This window comes from Cynocephalus volans, chromosome 5 (genome assembly GCF_027409185.1).
Source record: "Cynocephalus volans isolate mCynVol1 chromosome 5, mCynVol1.pri, whole genome shotgun sequence".
Classification (NCBI taxonomy): domain Eukaryota; kingdom Metazoa; phylum Chordata; class Mammalia; order Dermoptera; family Cynocephalidae; genus Cynocephalus; species Cynocephalus volans.
The window spans coordinates 64,431,339-64,457,389 of NC_084464.1; the positions used below are offsets into that span (position 1 = coordinate 64,431,339).

Here is a 26,051-nt window from a genome sequence, read left to right on the forward strand (position 1 = left end):
TAACCTAATACCAGTTATCTTCATTATTTTTTCCAGGGGCCTGAGTAGATAGCTTGGACATTCTTTGAGTGAATTTCAATATTTTAAATAGCTTAATAAAAGTTGTAGTGCCTGTAGTAAGTTCCTACAGACTAACTAAAATAACATCCTTATCTGCTTTTGGATTAAAAATAATAATATTCTCATTGCACTTACACTGATAATATGCTAAGATCTTTGATGGTAAATGAATTTAATACTAATGTGGAAAATAATTTGTTACTTAAAATATTCATAGAGTTTAAACCACTTCTCTAGAGCATTTTACCAGAGAGCATTAAAATCATACTATTTCTATGATTAATTTATGTATTTAAATTAACTCCATGTATTCATTGGTTTAAATCCATCCTGAAGATCTTTACTGAGCACCTTCCTTATTCTCTATCCTGGGGCTACAAAGATAAATATCATATTTACCTGACCCTAACAGGACAAATGGTCTAATAGGGTAGAAATACAATCTAGGGCCGGCCCCGTGGCTCACTCGGGAGAGTGCAGCACTGGTAGAGCTGAGGCCATGGGTTCGGATCCTGTATAGGGATGGCTGATTTGCTCACTGGCTGAGCGTGGTGCAGACCACACTGTGCCAAGGGTTGCGATCCCTTTACTGGTCAAAACAACAACAACAACAAAAAGAAATACAATTTAAAAAGTAATTATGATACAACATGCTTAGGGTATGTGCAAAGTGATATGGTGCCCCATCCAGGGAGTGAAAGATTTTGCCTTGTGTGACAGTCAAGAAAGATATTATCAAGCAGTTTGATTTGGATCTTCAGGATGAACAGGAATTCTCTAAGTGAACTGAAGTGGGGGAATGATGATTTAGGGTGAGTTAATAACATGTACTACAGGGAGGTGGAGCAAGATGGCCAACTAGAAGGACCCATGCTCATCTCTTCCACAAAAGCAGATAATACGTTGAATATGCAACTATGCTTGGATGAATATAACTAAAAGAGAGAGCTGGAACACATCAAAGGAGTAGCAGAGATGCTGGTGAGTGCAGAAACTCAGGTTAGCAACACAGCAAATTAAAGAAAATTTCTGGCCTCCATCACTGCATCCCCCAGCCAGGATCAGCAAGGACCCAGGAGTAATTTTTGCCTACAGGAGGGAGGTGAGCAAATGTGGCACAGAGGTCCAGTGGCCCAAACCACAGGGGAATCATGCTGCCCTTGTGGGCTGCGTGTCCAGTGTGGAGAATTGTTGGGAGCCCACACAACTGCACTGATCCCGGGAGGGAGTTCACACAGAGCTGCCCTCAACCCCTGGTCCCAGACTGCTGCCACAGTTGCTACTTTGGGATAGAACCCAACACCTGAATGCATTTTGCTTTGGAGCCCAATAGACACATTGTGTACATGTATTGATATTCAACTCTGTACCCCACAAATAAATATAATCAATGTTTCAATTAAGAAAACAAAGTTACCATGATGGTTACCATAAAAAGAAACAAATAATTAAATAACATGTTGTAAAAAAGATCACACAAGTTGAAAAAACTCAAGTGGTTCTTGGTGGTTAATGGGCAGCGTGCTAGTGAGGAGAGGACGGAAGGTGTTGTTGGAAAGGTGAGAAGGTGCCAGAACAAACTTCTCTCCTAAGGAGTTTTTTTTCTTAGTTGTGGTCTTTAACTTGTGAGATTTTTCTTCTGTGTAATTATCACTAGTAGAGGTCATGTGTAAGGCCTAAAATTAAAGTCCAATATTGTGTGCTATCTTGACATGTGCTTAAATTTGGAGAGCCTCAAATGGACTAACTGACTCTGCTCCTGCAGATAAGGTCCCCTAGCCAAGGAACCCTCCTCATTAAAATGATGAGGTGCAGTTCCTGTTTATGCCTTAGCAGTAGGTTCCAGTTTCTTCAGAATTATTCAAACAAGCCAATCACAGTGGGAACCATGGGGCACCTCAACTTCTTGATACCCACAGCCCCCAGCTGTTGACTTTCTCCCTTGTGTGGCTCTGGATTGAATGCAGTGTCCTCTTCCCATAGACTGTGAGTATATGTGGCTAGTAATCTGTTGATTTCATCTGTCCAGTCAAGGGTATGTATTCAGCCATCCCCACAACACTAGGGAAGAAACCTCTTCCTCACCAACAGGGTGCATAGGAGGTGATTTGAACACCATGTCAGGAAAAAATTAAACCATCTGAACACCAGCTAGAAGTTACTTTTATGAAATTTTCTGTTCCCTTCCAATCATTCTCATTGATTAATCATAATTTTAGAGGATAAAGGAAGAAAGCATATGAAATATTTTTTTTTATGTTGAGAAAGAGACAGTCAAGTTTTTCTACTAGGTTTTTATTGCCAGTCTTCTGAATTTTGTTATGTAATACAGAGAAGTAAATTTTGAAAACAAAACTCTTCAGACAGTATTTTTCTTCATGAGTTATTAAAATGAAAGAATAGTTTGATCTTGCCTTTTACATGGCATTTACCTGAATTTATATGGTTTATATCCTGTGCCAGAATGACGACTGTAGTAACTGGATATGGTGCCTATTAGTTCTGGATCCGTAATATCCCTGACTCTGTTAGGAGAAAGAAAATAGATTCTGATGAGCAGTGGATTCCATTATTCCATGGCTGAAATGACACTTTCTAGTCAGGATATGACTACATCAGAATAATGAAGAAATGAGGAATAGGAAGTAAATCTAAATAAGAGACAAGGCAGCCTGTAATTCTAAAAAGTTATATAAGAAATGACAATAAAGAACTGAGTCTTTTGTTTGTTTAAAAATCTACCAGAAGATATATATTCAAGTGATCATTTTTCTCTTTAAAGTATCTGACTTCAGGGACCATTCACTTACTTTAATTAGTGTGTAATTACTTATCCACATTTTTGGTAACCTGTTTGTAATTGCCTTCAGAACTCATAACACATATTTTTTGAATAACATTAATAGTGGTAGCTTGTCAGATGTTGAAAGCAGATTGAAATTATAGTTTAAAATATTTCCTATTCTAAAATACCTAAAACAAATGATCAAAAATTTGAAAATTTATTAAAAATAGTTGAACCACATGAAATTGCCATTTGTTGTAAGTCATTCTCAGTTGAATGCTGGCAATTTCTTGTGGTTCAACCCAATATAAAGCTGAACTCATAAAAAAGTTGGGGAAATCCTCAAGGTTCAAGTACCAAAAAATAGGCTGAGATTTATAATGTTTATCAGGATGCTGATGCTTTGGTTGTTCTGAAGGTATTAAGTTCACTGATAATAAGGATTGAGATTTATTGTCAACTTGGCAAGAGGAGAGAAAGACTTGGGGATGAATGAGATAGAAAACTAGAATTGCTTCCCTATCATAAAAATCAGGATTTTTGAAGGGTTACACTCAATTGCAAGATGGATGAGAAAAAAAAAAATTGCAAAGGGTAATGACAAGCATGTTTTCCTATATTAGTCTGGACTCAGGGTAGGAAAAAAGCCTCCAACTGCAAGCCTAACTGAGGTGGGCTTGAAATTTAAATTTGTGCAATCTTTGTGATAAAGAAAATGTGTGCTGGAAAATTTTAATTAAATTTACATTAAAATTTGTTTGCCTATTCTGCTTCTGGAAATGGAGGAATAGCTTATACTGGACCAACTGTTTTGCAGATAATGATAAACTCTAGACTATATATGTGTGTGTGGGTGTGTGTATATATATATATACACACATAAAGATTATATAAATAAATAAATAGATAAATAAATAGATAGATAGATAAATAAATAAATAAATAAATAAATAAATATAAAATATAAAGATTCATCTGGAGATGCTGGAGCATGACCAAGTGCAAGTAGAAATGCGGTAGAGTCAATGCTTGTGAGAAGAAAATGGCATTGTGTTACTTTTTACATTTTATGATTTTTCACCGTATGGGTATCCCCTGGTCTGCTCTCCATGAAGCAGGTAAAACTCAGCAAGAAATTTGCAGACTTAACTGAACAAGGTATCAGAGAACAGAGTGCAAGATCACATGGGGAAGTGAAAAGCTGGGGAGGAACCCAGGAAAAGAAAGAGTCACAGAAGGGGAGCCTCAAATGCTGTATGTAAATAAATTCTCCTCAAGTCTCTGGATGACTGTTGAATTATATATGTACCCATTAAACTTAGCTAAGCTTAAAATAACTGAACAAAGATTTCAGTTGCTGCCCACCATCAGGGAGAAAGAGACATGGGAGTCAAATTAACTGCATGTTACAACTAAACAACAAAAATATTCTCTTCAGGAGACTGTAACAGAATTTGGAATCTTTGTAACATATCATTTAAAATATTCAGGCTATAATTCAAAATTTCTAGACATACAAGGAAACAGAATAATATAAACCATACTCAAGAAAAAATATAACCCATAGGGATCAACCCAGTTTTTTCATATATAGTAATTAGCTGGTAAGGATTTCAAATTTGTTAATATAAATATTCTCAAGGGTGTAAAAGAAGTGCTCATAATGAATTAAGTATAGGAATTCTCATCACAAAAATAGAAACTATAAAATGGAATCAAATGGAAATTCTAGAACTGAAAAATAAAAGTGAAAATTAAAATTCAGTGGATTAATTTAAGAGAAAATTAAGAAGTAAGAGAAAATACAGAAGTGTCAGTGAACATGTAGATTGATAGAAATAGCCTGATTTGAAAAATGGGAGGTGGGGGTTGGGGTGGAAATGACCTGTGGAATAATATCAAAATAGAGCTGGAATATCAAAAGGAGAGAAGAGAGAGAGAATGGAGTGGCAAAAATATTTGAAGAAACTAATGGCCAAAAGTTTTCCAAATTGATGAAAGATATAAATGTATATAAATATATATTTTCAAGCTCAGATAATTTCAAGAAGTTTTAACACAAAGAAAACCATGCCAAGGCACATCACTATCAAACTTCTAAATATCAAATAAAAAGAGAAAATCTTGAAAGCAGACAGAGAAAAATAGTACCCTACATACAAAGAAACAGCAATACAATGATAGCTAACTCCTCATCAGAAACAATGGAAGCCAGAAGACAATTGAATGACACCTTGATAATGCTGAGAGAAAAAAAGAAACTCTACATTCTTTATCTCGGAAAAGATCCTTCAAGAAAGAAGAGAAAGTGAGGATATTTTCAGCTAAAAACAAACAAAAAAAAAACTAAGAGAATTTCTTGATAGCAGACTTGTACTACAAAAAAGAACAAAAGCAAGTTTTTCAGGCTAAGGGAAGATAATGGTAAATATAAACTCAGAACTTTGAAGAGAAATGCAGAACATGAGAAATGGTGGATATGTCAGAAACTATAAAATATTTTTTTGTTGAAATTTTGTTAAAATACAAATAATTATTTAAAGCAAAAATTACAACATGGTAACATGATATTTTGAACATATTTAAATGTAATTCATGTGGCAATTAGAACACAAAAACAAGCAGGGGGGTGAATTGAACTGTATAATTTCAAGATTCCTACATATTATATGAAATGTTCTCAGATTTTGGATTGTTTGGGTTAGACCTTAGTACGAATGGAAAAATTTCAAGGTTTATTTCTAAAAAAAAGATAGTCTATGGTGCCTACATTAGTTAATGTAAGCAATACCAGCTGCTACGATAGAAAAACCCTGACAATTCTGTGGCTTAACAGTATCAATGTTTATTTCCTTCCCACATCATAGTTCAGTGTAGCTCTATTTGGCTCTTCTCTGATTGTGACTCAGTAGTGTTGTCTACTTTCCTCTTGCATCTCAGTTATCTGAAGAAGAGGAGAGAATGATGAAAGTCATGTCTACCTCTAACTCCCTTGCACCAGAAGTTACATGTCCCTTTTTATTGCACTCAATGAGAATCCATCACAAGCCTACACTTATATTCTTAAGGCCAAGAAAATGTTGTATAATTGTGCTCAAGATAATTAAAGTATCTGATGAACACCTGGCATTGTCTCTGCTGCATGCCCGAATTAGTAGACAGAAGAACTGAATAAGAAAAAACCACATTTAAAATGCCTACACATTAGAGAATGCCTCATCAAATGATTCATAAATTTTTTTTTCTTAGAGATACTGAGATATAGAAGTCTTTCTTTGAAGAGACTTTTCTACTACATTTGTATTTGACTAGAAGCTTGATATGAGAACTATTTCATTTATCACTAGGCACTAGATGAACCAGCCAAGACTGAAAGTGTCTCGAAGGACAACACATTAGACCTACCTGTGGAGGTAATGACTTCAGATTACCCCTGCTTTTGGTATGCAATCCCCAAACCCATTGCTAACCCAGTACTTGGTTTCAATTCTTCCAGTTGTGTTTTCCTGCACAGCTCAGGCAGCAAACTGAAGAGGTCTGTGCTACCATTGATAAGGTCTTACAGGATTCCTTGTCTATGGTAATGCCTTAGACTAGAATGTGCAATTCAAATATTTGCTTCGCTTCTCTTTGTTTTTCTCTACTTTAGTATGATGCCTCACAGGCTTGTCTTTCTCTTTTCTTTCTTTCTTTCTTTTTCTTTTCTATTCTTTTTTTTTTTCCCAGCATTCTTCTGATTCTCCTTCAAGGTCCCCACAGACATTGTTGAGTTCTGACACAATCAAAGTATGTATATATTTAATATAATTTACTGAACCGTAAGATTTACTAGATCAATAATTTTCAAACTACAAGTCAAGGCCCAGTAGTGAATTGGGAAATTAATTTAGTGGAAAGGAATCAGTAATTGTTTTTCAGCAACCAGCATTTTTTAAATGGTAAAATATCAGACTCTATTCTAAGTAGTGTGTCAGTATTGCTGACATTTGTTTCAATTTGTTTACGTGTTTGCCTATAGGTATGCATGTACAGGGTTGCAAAGTAAAATCTATTTCTAACTGTGAGTCAACTTCAAAACGGTTTGGAAGCCAAGGTATCAGATTTTGTTATTGTATGTTGACATTTTATGGAAGCGCCTATAGAATTTGTGGCTCACTCTAGTCTCTAACCGTAGGTTCAGTATCAATGTCATTTACAGCTGTTTAGAATTGGAGAAGTGAAAAATAAATATAGATCAAAAAATGAAGTAGACTAAAGTAGCAAATATCTAAACATCCTGTGATCCAGTCAAGTAGACACATAAAATTAACTATCACTGGTAGTTTCAAGGGAAACATTAATGAAGTACACTAGAGTAGCATTAGTCTAAGAGCTTGAATATAAGTATTATCTCTGATTTTTTTTTTTTTTCTGACTGAATTTATTTCATTATTTTTTGACTTGGAAACAGAAACCTAGATAGATTGTTAGAGTACTACTAAACTATCAGTTGTTATAATTGAATACTTAAATGTTTTCTTCTTATAATGTAGCCATTTTCATTTGTTGGGATAAAATACTACATTTCTCCAAATTATTTTTTCAAATACGTAGTACAGCTCCATTAGTTCGAATTTCAAACTGTTTATGGTTTTTCATTTATTGATAAATTGTAAGCTAGTTTTTTTTGCCAGCCTTGTTTTCTCTTTTGAAATTAGTATAAGTACTTTATGCGTGTCCTTTAAAAAATTATGATACTGTGTGTCTGAAGTAAGTTTTAAAGGTACAGAATTGTTCATAATTGAAAGAGTAATCTTGATTTTTATTTGGAACCTTCTAGACAAATATCCATGAATCATGCCATAAAAACCCAGTAACCAATGTTGTCACATTAAAAAATTATATTTTAACCAAGAGGGCCCATAAATGGATAATTGTAGTTTCTGTATTTAAAATCTATGAGTTCACAGAAAGATTAGTATTATCTTTTAATTCCATTTTTCCACAAAATTATAAAAAGTTAGTTCTTATTTTTTTGTTTATCCTTAGGTCATTTAATGTAAAACTTTAATTTGCCAGAGATACTATATCAACTTTAAAATATGTTTTTTCTTATTTCATTTGTTGAACATGTAACAAAACCTGTATTATATACATATAATAAGATTAGTGTTTAAGAAGTAATATTTGAACAATCATCTTTGTTATTAGTTTGTTGAACAAATATTTAATGGTTATGGTGTTTAAAAAAGTGGTATTTTAGGGCACTAAATTTAAGGTGATTTTTCATTCAAAAAACATTTATTAAGTGAGGCATTAGGCACTTGGGAGCTAACGGTGAGCAAGGCAGAGTAACTCAAGGGGCATACTTGGGTAGAATTCAAACTGCGAACCAAAGTTAGAAAGGAGCCAACCACACAGAAAGATGAAGGATAGTAGCTTTCAGGCAGAAGAGTAGGCATGTGTAAATTTCCTGAAACAAGAAAGAGCTTAGAGTGTATTAAGATGAAAAAAAAAAAAAGCCAATGTGCTAAGTAAGGCAAAAATGAATGGTGCAAAATGAGCTTGAGAATGTGGACGAGGGATAGTGGTTTAGATACCTATTTGCCATGATATAATGTTTGGATTCCAATAAAAATGCGAGGACATAACAACGTGGTGGGAATAATATGAAATCATTGAAACTGGTCACTATGGCTGCTGTGAGGTGCAGGGTGAGGACAGTCAGTGATGGTGGCCTAGATAGGTTGGGTTCAGAAAAGCTAGAGAGAAGCATGTGGATTTAAATCTTGCTGTGGGTTTAGATGTGAGTAGTGAGGGAGAGAGAAGAATCATTAATAAGCTGCAATCTCTGTCTTGAGAATAGACGCAGTGAAGGTACAGTGGAGGGGAAGAGGGTTATGTTAGTTTGGGACAGGATGAGTTGTGTATCAGGGAAGCCTAAACCTGTGTGTCTGGAACTAGTAGGAGAGATCTGGGATCACCGACTATAGATGTTATGAGTGCCCTGTCCAGAGCTCCAAAGAACAAAACATCCGAGTTCCAACAAAGGAAGCGCAGGAGGAGCCAGCAGAGGAGAATGAAAAGGTCATTATGGTGGGAGGAAAATCAGAGCAGTGTGGTGTCATGGAAGCTATAAAAGGAGATTGCTTAAGAGAATATAATTGTGTTGATTGTTGCCATGAGGAAAAGATAAGGCTAGAGAAGTATTTATTAGATTTTACTTGTATGTTTGAAACTATATTGCTGGTGCTTACGTGTTGGTGTTCATTCTATCTTTTTTTTTTTTTTATTATTTTTATAACTTTTGCTAGCATTTATCATCTTTTTTTGAACTTAAGGGTTTTCTCTTGAGTTAAAAATAGTGACCTCATGTTTATAATTTCTAATACTTGTTTTTTCTCAATGTATCTTTTGCTATTACTCTATAAATTTTTTTTTATAACTTCTTGCCTAATTTTCTTCAGGACAATGTATTTGTAGATATCACTTTCATATTCAATCTGAGATTCTGTTTATTTGGGACCTTAAGCCATTTATAGTTATTGCAGTCCTGAAATATTAGGACTAATTTTTGCTGTCTTATTTCATGTTTTCTATTTTTACAATTTCCTGCTTGTTTTTCCTGTTTTCCTTTGGATATTTTGACATTTACTGGTTTGAAAATTTGGGAAATTTTACCTTAGATCTTTTTACTTGTGGTGGTTATACATACATTATTGAAGACAATAATTATGTGTGTTTTCTAGCAATTTTTAAACATACAAATGCCTTTTCTCAAAATTATGTAAACATTGCAGTACTTTTCACTTTCTATTTGTTTTTAATTGAGTGATACGTACATATATACATATACACATACACACATACAATTAGTATTTTTTTGAATTTTATGTCTGAATTTTTATGGTTACACTTTTTCTAGATCTCTTCTAAGTTTAGATACTTGTTTTTTATTTAGATCTTTATTTCTCACACATTCATAGCTTTCTCTTTAATTCATTATTTTTGTGGTCTATTTTCATGTGAACATCTTTATTTTGTCTTTTCATTTAAGTGTTAGTTTTGCTGGATGTAAAATTATAGGTCCTCTCTCTTCAACATTTTCCCTCCCTTGGTTCTTTTTCTCCAACAATATACTTCTGAAGTATTTTGTCAGAATTATATTTATTCCTCTGCTTCAGTGTGATTATTTATAGAGTAGCTCTGTAAGCTTCTAGAATTTTATCTTTATATATGATGCTACTGATTATTCCTATAATGTGTCTAGGTGTACAATTTTTTTCTTATGTATCTTGATTGGTACTCTCTGTGACCTTTCATCTGAAGTCATCAGTGTTTTCTTCCCCTCACACTGTGGATAATTTTTAGTCATTATTTTTTCAAATATTTCTTTTCCTTGGGACTCCTATACTACTGATTTTATCACTTCTGATTCTGCATTCCATGTCTCTTAATCTTTATATTTTCTTCTATTTATTGCTTCCTAATTCCTTCAGGAGGATTTTTTGATCTGATATTCCATTTCAAGAATTTGTTCAGTATCTAATCTCTTCTTCAATCCCTATGTTAAGTTCTTTGTTGTAGCTTATATAGTTTTTTACTTTTAAAATAGGGTTTGTTGAGGTGTAAATTAATAACTATAAAATTTATCCTTTTAGTGTAAAGTTCTACAAGTCTAGACAAAAGCTTCTAATTGTGTAATCACCACCATATTCAAGATACAGGACATTTCCATCAACTGAAAAAGTTCCTTTGTGCTTTTTAAAAACATATTTCTTCCTCCAACCCAAGTACTGGGCAACCCCTGATCTTCCTTCAAGTTCCTATATTTTTGCCATTTCAAGAATATTATATAAACACTATAATGTAGTATGTTGTCTTTGGAGTCTCTATTTAGTATAAGGCATTTAAAATCCATCCATATTGTTGCATGGATCAGTAGTTCACTTTATTATTGTTGAGTAATATTCCATTGCACAAATGCACCATCCTTTATTTATCTATTCACCACTTGATGGATGATTGGACTATTTCTAATTTGGAGCTACTACTTACAGAACTGCTAAGAACATTTATAAATAAGACTTGTGTGGAAATATGCTTTCATTTCTCTTGGGTAAATACCTAGTAGTAAAACATCTGAACCACTGTTTTTTTTTTATAGTACAGATGACCCTTGAACATCACAGGTTTGAACTGTGTGGGTCCACTAATACATGGATTTTTTTTCAATAAATATTGTAAATGTATTTTCTCTTTTTAATAATTTCTTTCTTTAGCTTACTTTATTCTAAGAATATAATAGTTAATGCATATAACATACCAAATATGTGTTAATCAGCTGTTTATGTTATCAGTAAAGTTTCCAGTCAACAGTAGGCTATAAGTGGTTAAGTTTTGGGGGAGTTAAAAGTTATATATGGATTTTTGACTGTACAGGGGCTTGGCACCCCTAACCCTCATGTTGTTTAAGAATTAACTGTATTGACATTTTTTAGATTTTTTATCATTTTCCCATGGGAACTCAAATTTCCTTGGGCAAATCAGCAAACTTAGCTGCAGAAGAGGACTTCAAAAAGTTTGTGGAAAATGGAATTAAAAGATAAAAATAGAAAATATAAACTTTATTTCTCAAAATAAGCTTCATCAAGTTTAAGACACTTTTGTAGGTGATGATACCCATTTAGTCCATCCCTAAAGAACTGAGGGTCCTGGGAATTTAACCATGTCAGTGGATTCTTTTTCCATTATTAACTGAAGAAAAATGGGTATCCTTTAAAGATTTTTTTTAAGTTTCGGAAGCAAAAAGATGTCAGAGGAGACAAATCAGGACTACAACGTAGATGCCTAATGATTTTACATCAAAACTTTTGCAAATTATCCTTGTCTGATGAGAGAAACAAGCAGGAACATTGTCATGGTGAAGAAGGACTCTCTGGTGAAACTTTCCTGTGTGTTTTTCAAATTCTTCCCCATCATACCTCTCTGTCTTAATTTCAGTTAACGATCTTAAAACTTACTTCACTGAGAGGTGCTAGTTATGTGATAACTGAAGACATTAGCTATGAAAGTCTTCATTTTTCCACCCATCAATCTACAAACATTCTTGCATCTGTGCCTGTCAAGTCCTCTATTTTCTGTCCTGTTACAATGGAGGACATTTGCCAACCTCTTATCAAAGGATAATGTCTTAGTCCATTCGAGCTGCTTTAAGAAAATATCATAGACTGGATGGCCTATAGACAAGAGAAATTTACTTCTCACAATTCTGGTGGCTGGGAAGTCCCAAATCAAGGCAGTGGCAGATTTGGCATCTGGCGAAGACTCACTTTCTGGTTCACAGATGGCACCTCTTGCTGTGTTCTCAGATGGTAGAAGGGGCAAGAGATTTTAGTCAAACATATTATAACAAGTTATTATGGGCTTATTTTGGTGCAAAAATTTGTGCAATCCATGCATAGGTTTTTATAATACACATTTTCCACTAACTTTTTAAAGACCCCTCATATATATGTCTGATGCCTCTGGTGGCAAATACTAAAACCCAGGTCCTAGGATCTGGCAATTCTGGTGAGATTTTTTTTTTTTTTAAGAGGAGGAGAAGCATGTGTGTCAGCATGGAGAAGCTCCACAGTATCAACCATTTCCAGTTGCCTCACCCTAGTGGCCCTGACTCTTACCTCTGCCTCCCTGTACCTCTTCTATGGCACTCATCTCTTCCAGTAGCTGTCCCAGTTGTCATTACTGAGGAAGGGATCAGGGGAGGGACTCATCAGAAACTTGCCAGTTGTCCAAACTTATAGTTAACTGTTTCCTTCTCCCCAACCAGTAGAAGAATCTCCTTGATATTATCTTCATTATTACTTCTTTTTACCCTTCTGAAAGTTTACACCCTTACTTTACCCCTTTGCTCTCCTTATCTTTGATGTTGGAAAGCATTGTGATGTGAGAAAGCAGAGACAGAATATATAAAAAACAAAACATAACAAAACAAAAAACTATTTTGAAATGTTGGGCTGTGGACGGGGGAAGGAAATTGGGTTGGCAGTGAGGTCAAGGAAGAATTTTTGCTTGTTTTTTGAAGCTGGGAATGAAAAGATCAAGATTGGATACTGGTGGGGTTGGTCTCAGTTGAAGGGGAGGTAATGAGCATATGGAAGAAAGGGAGATATTAAAGGACAGAATTCCTTCTGTACTGAATAGAGCCTAGAGCCTAATTCAAATAAATATCTGCTGTGAATGTTTGTGTCCCTCCAGAATTCATATGTTGAAATATTCACCAATGAGATGATATTAGGAGATGTGGCCATTGGGAGGTGATTAGGTCATGAGGATGGAGCCCTCATTAATGAAATTTGTGCTCTTATAAAAGAGGCTGGAGAGCGACATTTTGCCCCTTCCACTATGTGAGGACACAGCAAGAGGTGCCGTCTGTGAACCAGAAAGTGAGTCCTCACCAGATGCCAAATCTTCCACTGCCTTGATTTGGGACTTCCCAGCCTCCAGAATTGTGAGAAGTAAATTTCTGTTGTTTATAGGCCATCCAGTCTATGATATTTTCTTATAGCAGCTCGAATGGACTAAGACATTATCCTTTGATAAGAGGCTGGTAATGTCCTCCATTGTCACAGGACAGGAAATAGAGAACTTGACAGGTACAGATGCAAGAATGTTTGTAGGTTGACAGTGGAAAAATGAAGAATTTCATGACTAATGTCTTTAGTTATCTCATAACTAACACCTTTCAATGAAGTTAAGATCATTAACTGAGATTAAGGAAGGGAGGTATGATGGGGAAGAGTTTGAAAAAGAAAATGGTGAAAGAAATTGTCGTGTTCTGCTTTAAATTCATTTTCTCTAGTTCCCTCTTAAATTCCTTACTTCCACACTGAGTAAACCACTTTTTTAAGGTTCCTGAAGTCCCACCCATTGCTATAAGCTCAGTCTTGATCTAAGCTGACTATCAAGTTGATCACTTCACCATCTTTGGAATACTTTCCCCTAGTGTCTTTTACAATACCATGCTCTCTCAGTTTTTCTCCTGCCTCTCTTTTTATTATTACTTCTTAGTCTCCTTTGCTGGTTCATCCTTTTCTTTCCAGACTGTTAATGTTGGCATGCTCTAGGGATCAGTCCTTGGGCTTCTCATTTCTTTCTACTGTTTATTCATTCCTTTGCTGTTCTCACCCAGTTTCATGTTTTAAAAACCAGGTATATGCTGGCAACTCCCAAATTTATATCTTTGGTCCAGGATTCTCTTCCAGGATTCTCTCTCAAACTCCAGACTCTCAACTACCTACTATTCATTTACATTTAGATTTCTAACAGATGTCTCAAACTCAATATGTGCAAAAATGAAATCTAGATTTCTTCCCACAAAAATGATTCCGTATGCTGCTGTCCCATCTCCATTGTTAGAATTTCAATTTTTCATTTGCTCAAGGCCAGAAACTTTGACATCAAGTTTTATTCTTTTCTTTTGCTCACATTTCACATCTCTTCTGTTAGAAATCCTGTTGCTATAGCTTCAAAATATATTTAGAATATGATGATTTTATACATTCTGCACTATGGAGCTGTCATCATGTTTTGCTGGATAGCTTTGCTCCCTCCCTTACACTTGCCTTTCTATAATCCATTCTCAACACCTCAGAGAGATTCCTTTAAAGCATAAGTCAGACTATGACCACCTTCTACTTAAAATCAGCAGTGCCCACTCATTTCCTTCAGAAGAGAAGACAGAGTCCTTCAGGATCCTGGAAGAGCCTATTTGATCTGGCTTCCCAATACTTTTATGATCTGTTCTGCTCAGACTCTCTCCTTTACTTACTCTACCCCAGCTCTGCTGGCCTCCTTGCTGTGTCTTGAATGTACCAAATATGCTCCTGTCTTAGCACATTTAGTTCTCTTTCAAATCAGTTATATCACATTGTATAGTTTCTAGTTCCCTGTAAACACTTGCAAGCTTAAGGTTTATCTTCAAAAATATGGTTAAGTATGGTTGTTTTTCGGTCTGGTTCTAAGAAAACAAATTTCTGGATTCTCCATGGGTCTTTATTGGTTGTTTATTATTTTTGCTTATTCTCACTGGTATTGTGTTGCCTCTTTGTGTATCTGAATCTGATTGTGTACTGTATATTCCATATGAAAATTTATTTATAGAAATTATTTGAGACTTTGGATGATACCATCTACCTATAGACTTTTCTTTGCTTCTGCCAGACATTGGGAGTACTAGAAAAGAAGGATTACCTTAGCTTTACGTTTTGAGCTTATTTTTTTCTAGGTAATCACTTTCAGATGATTTGAGACCAGGCTGAGGACCATGTGAGGTGTTCTGGATCACTCTTACCCCTGAGGCTCGATTTATTCTTGGAAAATCCTGGGCTCTGACTATTGTCTCGCTACACCTCTGAGATATCAAGTTTGCATCAGCTTTTCAAGCAACTCATCATTATTTGAAAACATCCCCAGGGCAAAAGCAGGTCTCAAATGCTAGACTTTTCTCTTCAGATTCCTATTCTCTCCTTATTTCGCCCAATAATTATTCACTCTCTTTTTAGCTGATTGTCTTTGATAAAATATTTTTCAATATTTTCCTCAGCTTTTTAATTGTCCCTTAAGAAAGGATTGCTTCATGTTCTTTCATCATTCTCAGAAGTGGAAATCCAACTTAGAAACTGTGGACTTGTTCCTCCTGTTAGAATGCTCTTTATTTGAATATCCACATAGCCATGTCCCTCACCTCCTTTAAGTCGTTGCTCAGATGTCACCTTCTCTACACTGTGATCTGTCGTTCTTGACTTCCTTAACATCTGGGTGGTCCAATGTTTTCGGTAGAAGCAAAAACAAACAAACAAAAAACTCCCAAAAAAACTTCCTCTGAAAGAATATATTACCTTAGGCTCCAAATTATTTCACTTTTATTCATTGTGTTTATCATTTTCTGACATACGATGTGAAATATTGTTTATTTTCTCTCCTGTTAGAGTGTAAGCTCCCCTAAGGCAGGACATCTTTGCCTCTTTTATTAACTGATAAGTTTCAAGGGTGTAGAATAGTGTCAGGCACGGAGTGGATTCAAAGTAACATTTGTTGAATAAATAAATGAATTAAGCAGCCATCTCATCTCAGAAAGTGGGATTACAAGAGAAAAATTTGGAGCTCATCAGGCAGTACTTAGTGTGAGTGCACATTTTTGAAGTTGTTCATAATTAATTTAAAATGAAATCAATTAATTTGGTTGGGAGTGTTTCCCCAGCCATGTTTTGCTTCTCAGGTGTAAGTATGGAGAAGAATGGATGGTAAGGCCCTTCTAGGGGTTTTTGTTTGTTTGTTTTGTTTTGTTTTTGCAAGTGAATTTGTTACAAGAAGAGAGGGAAGGAAGAGTAATGAAAGTGTTAAAATGACTGAGACTATGAAATATATGTAAGCTAAGAAGCCCGAATGAAGCTGTGAAGGTCAATGATTTGGAAGTGTAATGAAAATTATGTTGCATTGGGGTCCTCGAGAAATAATGATGGTGGATAGGAGGTGGAGTTCTGAGACTGGGACATTTGAAAGTGAAATTTCAGAGATTTTCCATTTTATTGGAGAAGGTAAGTTCCAGGAATTGTCCTGGGAATGGATGATTGAAATGGAGTAGATGAGAATATCTTTAGAATTGGGAAATGCGAAGAAATGAGAGGATAGAGATTTCTATGTGAATTTTGAAATAGCCAGAAATTATGGAAGAAACGTGATGAAAAAGCTATTATGATCCATGAATTAATATCATCAATACATAAGGGGAAATTACCAGAAAGCTGATAGATAACAGCAATTAAAAGAATAATAAAGTGATATAGTTTAATGAAATAATTTTCAAAGAAATGGAAATTTTATACAGAAAAGAGAGAGTAATAGTTAGAAAGTCTCAACAGAGAAACAGGTCAACACTTATCCCAGAAGCTGAATCTTTTATTTACTTGATTGCTTTAGAAGCATAATTATTTTTATTTTCATACAGACGCCTACAACCCTTCCAAGAGCAGCTGGTCGAGAAACCAAATACGTAAGTACCTTTATAATTGTCCATACTGTTTTTTTAATGGGTGCATATGTATGCTTTGGAGGACATTCCCTCCAAATTACACAGTCGTTTAAATAGAATTAGTTGATTTTTTCACAAGCAGAAAGGGGTAAGTTGGTACAATTGGCCCAAGCATGGAAAATCCGGTTATGACAGGAAATAAATTCCTTTTTGAGTGAGGGCTAGTTTAGTTAGTTTAGCTAGATGAAGCAGCTCTGCAATAACTGCTTTCTAACCTTCTAATTACCAAAGCTTATATGACATTTTCATTTTTGTAATGGTTGTTGTGCTTATAAAATATAGTCAACTCATATACTTGAAACATTAAGATTAGCCCATTTTTAATGGGATTGACAGTTTATTTGATGTTGGCTAGTTCGTCGCTTTCCTGCATTTAAATTCTTAACAAACCAATTTTTCACTTATGAGCAAAAATAGATTAATAATGGTTGTGTAGATACGGATTCACACACTGAATTTAAATAATTATGGAGAATTGGTTCCTAGTGTCTTAGACACACAGATGCACAGCCTTACCCCGTCCCGACCCTTCAGTCACCTGATGTTTGCATTTTCCATCATGTGGCCTACTTCTTCTTCTGACCAAACATATTCTGAAAGAAACAAGACCGTCTCCTAAGCAAGTGTTTAGTTTTTGGTCTAACAAACCAGTAAACTACTCATTTTAAATTACACACTGTATTTTCTAATATGTAGCTTTTGTCATCATCATTATCAAGAATAAATAGTTATTAAATGTGTATTTTGTACCATTTCATCATTGCAATTTGTACATTCTGCCTTTATTTGAATCTGCCTAAGGCAAATATTAAATTGGGTGGAATTACTAACTTTGATCACATTCAAGAAATTGTGTGTAGAAGATGCGGTTAGGAACCTTCTTAGAGCATTTCCTGAAAGTTTTCATTGTTAATTTTCATTATTATTGGAAACTTTTTGGAGTAATATTTAAAAAGAGTGGAGGCATTTAGTAGGGGTAGACCAAGTATAAATCACAGTGTCGCTTCTAGATAACTGTGTGATCCTGGGAAAAATCACTTATCATCATTTTACCTTTCTGTGCCTTTGCTTTTTCATCTATAAAATGGGACATTCTAATAACCTTCTTATTGGTTGATATAAGATTTATATTGGGTAATGTATGAAAAGCCCTTAATGTTGTCTTGACACACAGGAATTGTTCAGTAAATAATAGTTTTCCCCTTTCGTACCCTTTTTTTCTTCACTCTTGACTTTATCCACACCTCATCTCTTCTCCTCCTCCTACCTATCTTTAGAAGTCCAAAAACATCATTATTTAACGAGTTCCATAATTCTCTAGCTGGTACAAGAAAAGAAAATTCCCAGAAAATGTTTCTATACTTTTTGTGACTAATACATTCCATAAGAGCCAGACCCAAGGAAAAGTAGTTAGAATATTTTGCGCTGTCATTGTCTCTTCTCATCTTCCCCTGCCTTTCAGCAAAGTGCCTCTGGTTAGATTAATTTTCAGTAAGATTCAGAGGGCTGGTGCCTCCACCCACCCCTACCTAGGGATGGTTAATTTCAAAGTGATTGAAATAATTCTGGGGGTAGGGGGATGCTGCTTCAATATCCATAGTGAAGATTATTTCAAATTATTCTTTATTTTCAAACCGTTCTCAGGCTTAATTAAAGTAGGTTAACTTTCATGCCCATAACTTTGTGAGAGCATTTGAGTCATTCGGAGTTAACATTGAATCATCAGACAGATTCAGTATAGACTAGAACAAATATAAACTCTGATTCAGATAAGATTCCTGTCCTTGATTAAATCTTGTATCTTAACTGAGAAGCTTTGTTTTTTACTTTCTCTTACAACATGACATTAGAATTTCTTGTGACACCTCAAATATGTACATGTCTTTTTGGAAAACCATAAGGGATCATTGTATAATAGAAGGTAAAAAACAGTTCTTTGGTGCCAACTCATAGATAAGTCATAATTATAAATATTGAGTTGTAGTTATTACATTTACTAAGATGCCTGGTACATTTATTTTGAGGAGAAAAAAATAAAATGCCTGCTGGAACTTGGTATGCCATTAACTTCTGTAAAGCAGAAGACCACTTTATCTATGAGTCTTTGTCTTATGTGAACCATCTGTCTTAAATACAGTATGTTCTGATTTTCTAAAAAGAAAGACATTGTCATATTTTCTTCTAGGAATGACATTGTCATATTTTCTTCTAGGAATTCTAATATTTATATGGGCTGAGCCATGGGGTGCCTCACCTTAAGCATGAGTTGAATAGCTTTCATTTAATTAATTAATTTCTTACTGTATTATTCTCCCTTCTTCTCCCATGAAAACTCAAATTAACCCTAAGAGGTCTGCAGACTTTAACATTTCATATTTTACCATCTCTTTTCAAAACTTTGGAAAAAGTAGGCATCATCAGAGTATGTGCCTGCTGGGACTTGGTAGGACATTAACTTTGTAGACATTCTTAGATTAGATTCAAAAGCAGGGATCATGCAGTTTACCAACTACTGCATGACAGAGGAGGTTGAATAAAGGGGAGACTAAAATTTGAGCCAAGAAAAAACGTTTTATTTCATTTGAGGATGTCCTCAGCAAATTAGGACTGATCACCCTCAATCCTTATTTCCGGGGGCTCCTTAAAAGTATAGTATATAATCTGTGAATCATGACTAGTAGAAAAGCTAGTCACTATTTTCTAACTCTCATTCAATTTTACATTTTTGTTCATTCGTTTGAAAAAAGATTTATTGTGTCTTCCATGTACTAGTCACGAGTCACTGGGGTGAAGGGTGTGAACAAGATGACGAGATCCCCATTTCTGAAGCATCTATTCCAAGGGAGGAGAAGGACAATAAATAGTAAATAGTAAATGGGCAAGATACTTTCTGGCAGAAATAGAGAAGACTTGGCCAGAAATTATGTGTGAGTGATTCCTATTTATGAGCCTTTGGTAGAAGTTTGCTTTCTCCAAAAAAAAAAAAAAAAAAAAAGGAAAAGAAAAGAAAACAACACAAAATGATGTTTCTGTCTTTGATTTTTTATTGCACAAATTGTGACATTTCACATAGTCTATTCTTTAGGACAAGCCAAGTTCAGTAAAAGCACCATCAAATCAGAGTAATTAAAGTCAAGGTTTCCTTCAATTCATGGTGTATGTAAACTGCAGACTGTTTTAAAGTAAGTTAATTGAGATTCTTTTAAGCATAATAGAATTAAAACTAGGCTAACAACATGTTGAATAGATAGAGAACCTTAGGTCACTTGCAGGGTTGATTAGATTAATTTATCAGTACTCATTTGATTCTTTTTAATAGATGTTAAATTCAACAATAATAATAACTCATGTTTTGAGCTCTTACTTTGAAAGTAAGGCTTAACTATGTCATTTAAACAATATACCAACCCTGTGAGATTGGTATTATTAATACAAAATCTCCATTTTACAGAGTGGGGAAAACAAGCCTCAGAAGTCACAGAGCAGGCAAAAAATCAACCCGAGTCTGCTTCATGTCAAAGCCTCTGCCATTCATACTTGTATGTACTTATAGAAGCTGGAAATAGTTGGTGTTCTGTAAATATTTTATCCATAGTATTTATACTCTGGATCCAAATTATTTCTTTATGCCCAATAAACTTTGGTCTAAACTCTGAATGAAAAATTTCATATTTGGTCACAATAACATCTAAAAATGTTAATGTTTTATTATTTCCAAGGTTTTAAATTACTCACTTATATGCAAAGTAACTCATAATTTATTGTATAGTGTATGAGTGATTATTTCTCATGCCAGTCATTTTTAAACAGAGTTTCTTTCCCCATATGTAAAGTAATAAGTTTTCTATTAAAATTGTTATTTTATTCTATTTTTACTCTATCAGTTTTGGAGGGGAATTTTTTCCCTTTTCATTATACTTGCCATTGTAAATATTTATTTTTCATCAAATGTTACCGGTATAAATTTATTTCATTCATATAATTCAAAACCAAAGCATGCTTTCTTACTTAATAAACAGCAACCTCAGAAAACAGGGCAAGTATGTGGATTTTTTTACTAACTTATTAAAAACCCTTAGTTGGAATCACAGCCTATTGATAGCAGCTTATTTCATAATCTTTCTACATTTCATGAATTACTTTTAAGTGCCAGGTAGATAACTGAGACAGCTTATTGAATATTAGATAGTATACATGTAGGATCTCATTTTAATGAGACTGAGAGACAGAAAAATGTCATTGTAATGGAAGCATATTGCTTCTAAAATATCACAGTATATTGAAAAATGTGTCAAACTTTATTAAGAATATTTCTCCCTTTATATACAGATATTCAAATAAAGGTCATCTTTTCCAATTTAGCCAGCTCACACATTCTCCTTGTTGCTATGCCTGGAAATGTTGCTGTGCTGGAGTGTTTCAGAGGTGATATGCACTAACACAGTCATAGATTTTAGGATAAGAGGTGACTTAAATCCAACTCCAGGTCCAGATATGCTTCCATAGGATGAGTCCAGACATTTGATGAGTTACAGGAAGAGTGTTGAACAATTTCTGCAAGAAATCCCACTCTACTGGTCATTTTCACATATTTCTTTGTTTTTTTCATTGTTCGGAAATATTTCTGAAGTGTATGTGTATGAAAGGGGTTGAGGAAGGAATGGAAGAGAAGCATCAGGATTCTGCTAAATGAGGAGGAAGAGAGAGATTGAATGAGATAGCCATTATGCCTTGTATCCTTTTCATCACTGTTTTAGATTTTATCAAGCATGAAAGTGCCATATTTAGACAAACTTCTGCTTGATCTGATCTTTTATCTCTCTATATGCACATATAAACTTTGGCTGTCACTGATCACCTATACTCACTCATTTTGTCCACCAATTATGTTCATGAGAAGATAGAATCATCATTCTCTACCATAAAGAGTCAAGCTTTTAAAATGCTTCCAAATCTACTTTTTACATTTAGATCTTTTAGGGTTATATTACTGTATTAGTTCGTTTCTGTTGCTTGTAACAAAATACCTGGAACTGGGTGATTTATAAAGAAAAATGAAAGTTATTGCTTACAGTTTCTGAGGGTGGGAAGTCCAAAATCCAAGGAACACAGCTGGTGAAGGCTTTGGTGGCAGCGACATGATGGCAGGGTATCACATTGCAAAAATGGTGGAACAGAGAGAGCAGAGACAAACCTCATGCACTCTCTTTTTAAAGCCCTCAGAACCATGCCCTGACCACCATTTTTAATCCATCCACTATGGCATGATCCTACAATCTAATCAGCTCTTCAAGGCCCCAAGTTTCAATTACCATAATAGGATTTCCCACCCTCAACAGTTACAATGGAGATTAAGCTTCCAATATATGAAATTTGGGGGACACAATTCAATCAATCTACAGCAATCACTAACTTAGAAAATGTCCTTTAGTGAGATATTCATACAGAGTAAGGTCTATAGATGGTAAGAATAAACAGTGTGAAGCACGAAACATATGATGCATCATAATATATCTCCCTGGTTTTAGTGCTTTGAAATACTCACCATGGGACTCATTTTTTTGAATAGTGCTTTATATAACTTTTATACAAATAACAGGAATACTCACTCTCCAGCTTAAGGGTAATACAGTGTTTTTATGATTTTCTAACTTTATATATCCTCAATGCCAAGCTCAGCACTTAGTGATTATTAGGTGTCCAATTAATGTTTTGAGTGATGTCCTTCTGCCTAACTGTATGTTAGTCTTTCCTAGGAGAAATAACATAATTCGATTAGCACATTATCACTGATTAGGGTCCTTTGAGCTTTGAGGAAGCAGGACTCAGGACAATTAGTCAGCAGAGAAAAAGGGGAAGAGAAACATCTTGATATTGAACCTGATGTTATATTCAGGTGGGAAGGATATGACCACTGAAAGGGAAAAAACATGGCAAAAATAGAGTAGCAGATGGCAGAAGAAAGAAGCAACCGTTTAATGCTTTTTATCTAATACAACTGATTTTGCCCCATCCCCCCAAAAAGACATCTCTTAGGATGATGACAGCCAAAAGGACATGTGTCAAGAATGGGACAAAGATACAGAGTGCAAGGAAAAGCACCTCTAGGCAATGACTGCAGAGCTTGGTTGTATTTTATGTGTCACTGGCATCACGTCTTTGGGAGACAAACATGGCTTCTGTAAAGCTGGCTTGGCAAGCGTGGTGGCCCTGTGTAGTATGTAGTAATTTATTTTTCAGCAGATTTCAAATCCTCACTTCTTTCCTTAGTCTTTAACTTTTTTTAGTTTCTATATAATCTAGCTCTCTAATAGATTTTCTATGAAGTAAGAAATTCTGACTTTCATAATTTTTTGACTGCCCTATTAGTTTTTAAGGTTTTTTCTAAAGTTATGATGCAATGGCAATTTAGCCAACTTTTTCTCTTTTTCTCTCACTTTACTTATTTCTGTAATTAAAATGACGTTAAAGGCTGTAGAATATAGATTATGACATTTTGTTTCACTCAAAATCCATTCTTACCTTTATCTCAAATGTCGTTCTTCCCAGTTAGTGTTAACATGGATAGACACAATGTTGTTCAAATCCAATTTCAAGTTTATTTCTAGGCATCTCAATTCGCTTCCCTACATAGTTATCAGTTGGCTGTTTTTCAAATATAGCAGCCTCTTCCTATGACCAGCTGCTCCAATCTCTGCCCACTAACCACAGTCTTTCCTGACTTTTTGGAAAATAATTGTTATATTATTGATAACATAACTATGAATGCAACATTTAATAAGCAACACTAACCCATATTAGGCATGCACAGGGAGGCTTCTCAAAAAATTTGACATGACTGAGTTTGTTGGAAAAACCTGGTTATTTTAGTGGTAATGCACACAAATCATTATTCTTCCACTTTGGTAAAGGAGATCTGCATTGGCTTTATTTATGTCCTCTCTACCTTGAAGTTCACATTTAATTTTGTCCTTTCTCTGGAAAGTTTCTCAGTGATATGAAGTCCATTATATTGGATGAAATAAAAATGTCTAGGGATATCTAAATGTATCTTATTGTTATGTCATGATTCCCAGTGAAGGAATTTTGGGGACTTATGGAGACTGGATACAAGAATATTTAGGTGTAGCTCTAATTTAATCAATATATTTGTTTGAGAATTTTATCTTTTTTTCTATAATAATTTGGTATTACTTAGTACAGTATGCTCAAACATGTTAGCAATGTAGTTAAACTGCGTGAATACTTTATTTTTAATATGTAAGCTCTCCTTTCCTATAATTATTGAGATAAAAATTTAACCAAGTTTTGTTTCAGTCAAGATAATCCAGCATATTTCACAGACGCTATTCATTTAACTTAAGGCATTCATAGAGAATTCGCTCATTGGAATGATAAAAAATTTATTAATGGAAAAAGAACCCTAAGATTTCAGAAGTAATTATTATTGCCAATATTACATTCTGAGTTTAAAAATGAAATCCTAGGTGAACTAAAAAAACCCCCAGCATGTTGGACATGCTGAAGGTTTTCATAAACCTTCGTGCTTAGTAACCTGGCCCACAGCAACTAGAGATGCGGAGCACTTAGCCAAGACACCCTGTGGCCATAAAGCAACCAGGAACGGCAACAAGCAGTGTCAGTCCCTGTGAAGGATGGCACGAGTCAAAAAGCAGAAAAAAAACAACGTTGGATGCAGTGGGAAAAGGACTGCAGGGGCCTCGTCATTATGTTTGGTGATTCACACTCCTACATGGTTGATGATACCATAAGGACTACAAAGCTGTCAGTTTTCAGTTATCATTCATCTCAGAGAGCAAAAACATTAATGATACATTCATAATAAGACCTCAAATATTTGCAATTTTAAAAAGAATTGGAATATCTTAGAAACACAACTTTATCATACTTTAGCCAAGCATATTTGTAACTATATATCTATGCTGACCACTTCCTGTCAAAGCTGAAAGCTGAGCTGATGTGGAAGCTCAGCCTCCCACCTAAATATAGAAATCTTGAGAAAACCACAACTATTAAAATATATATAACCTAAACGAAAGAGAGACTCTTGGATGTCATAAATGAAGTGAGAGCATCAACTGAATGGGAGCTGCAAATGAAATGGGAGTGTTAAGAAGAAGCAAAAGCTCTGGTAGAACACAGATACATCAGAACATGGGTGCAAGGAGCCAGGAACTTAGGTTTTCACTTTCAGTATATAAAAAGTTTAAGACCTATGAAGAAATCCTTTGTGCATACCCTGGAGCCTAGAAGGCCATATTGACCATGAAATATAGAAGAGAAAAAAGATAAGTCCTTTTTCCCATCCCTACCCTATACTCTTTGGTAATAGGAGTCCTCCTCGAGAAAATGGGACCCTAAACCTGTGAAACATGAAGAAGTGGGGATCTACCACCCTTGAAGTTCAGGAACATCAAGGTGAGGAAATAAAATAGTAACTGACCCAGAACCAGGGCAACTCCTAGAATCCCTACAAGTGCAAATGTGAAATGGCGTCTGAACCAAGGCTTCTTGGATACCTACAGAAATCATCACCAAAATTGCCTGGCTGGAGATAAACTCAAAATTAAAAATAAAAAAGCACAAAATGACTAAAGAGCATCATAAGAGAGAGGCATAAAGGAGAGTCAGCAAATGTAAGCAGCAGGAGATCTAGCAAGGGAAACTATAGAAAAATCTGGAAAAACTTTCTTATAAGTATATTAAAAATGTTTAAATAGTTATACGGAGCTATAGATACCATAAGACAAGATTCGAAAAAGAACCAAGTAGAACTTCTAGAAGCAAAAAATAAAGTCATTAAAATATAAAATTCAATTGCCGTGTTAAACATTCTAATGAACAGTTGAAGGAAAATCAGTTGACAGGCATATATATGAAAAACAGAATACCGCATAACGAGATAAAAATATGAAAAGGAGTTTGAGAGGAATGGGTGATGGATTGAGAAGGCCCAACATATATTTAAAAGAAGTTCCATTAGAAAAGATTAGGTATAATAAGAGAAAGGCAATATTTGAAAAGATATTCATGAAGAATTTTCCAGAATTGAAGACAGATATGCATACTTAGAATGAAGGAGCACACCACATCCCCAAAAATCTAAGTAAA

The 26,051-nt window shown here is 34.8% G+C and overlaps 1 protein-coding gene across 18 annotated transcripts in view; it reads left to right on the forward strand.

Annotated features, from left to right (window-relative positions):
- The window catches only part of MLIP (muscular LMNA interacting protein), a 267,406-nt gene that overhangs the window by 161,882 nt on the left and 79,473 nt on the right, over positions 1-26,051 (forward strand). For 11 of the 18 annotated variants that reach the window (XM_063096183.1, XM_063096189.1, XM_063096182.1 and 8 more), the window contains 4 exons: positions 6,193-6,258; positions 6,342-6,425; positions 6,572-6,631; positions 16,836-16,880. In XM_063096183.1, coding sequence (XP_062952253.1) covers positions 6,193-6,258; positions 6,342-6,425; positions 6,572-6,631; positions 16,836-16,880 — 255 coding nt within the window. The remainder of the gene's footprint in view (positions 1-6,192; positions 6,259-6,341; positions 6,426-6,571; positions 6,632-16,835; positions 16,881-26,051) is intronic. The other 7 variants (XM_063096194.1, XM_063096190.1, XM_063096195.1 and 4 more) reach the window with 2 other exon arrangements.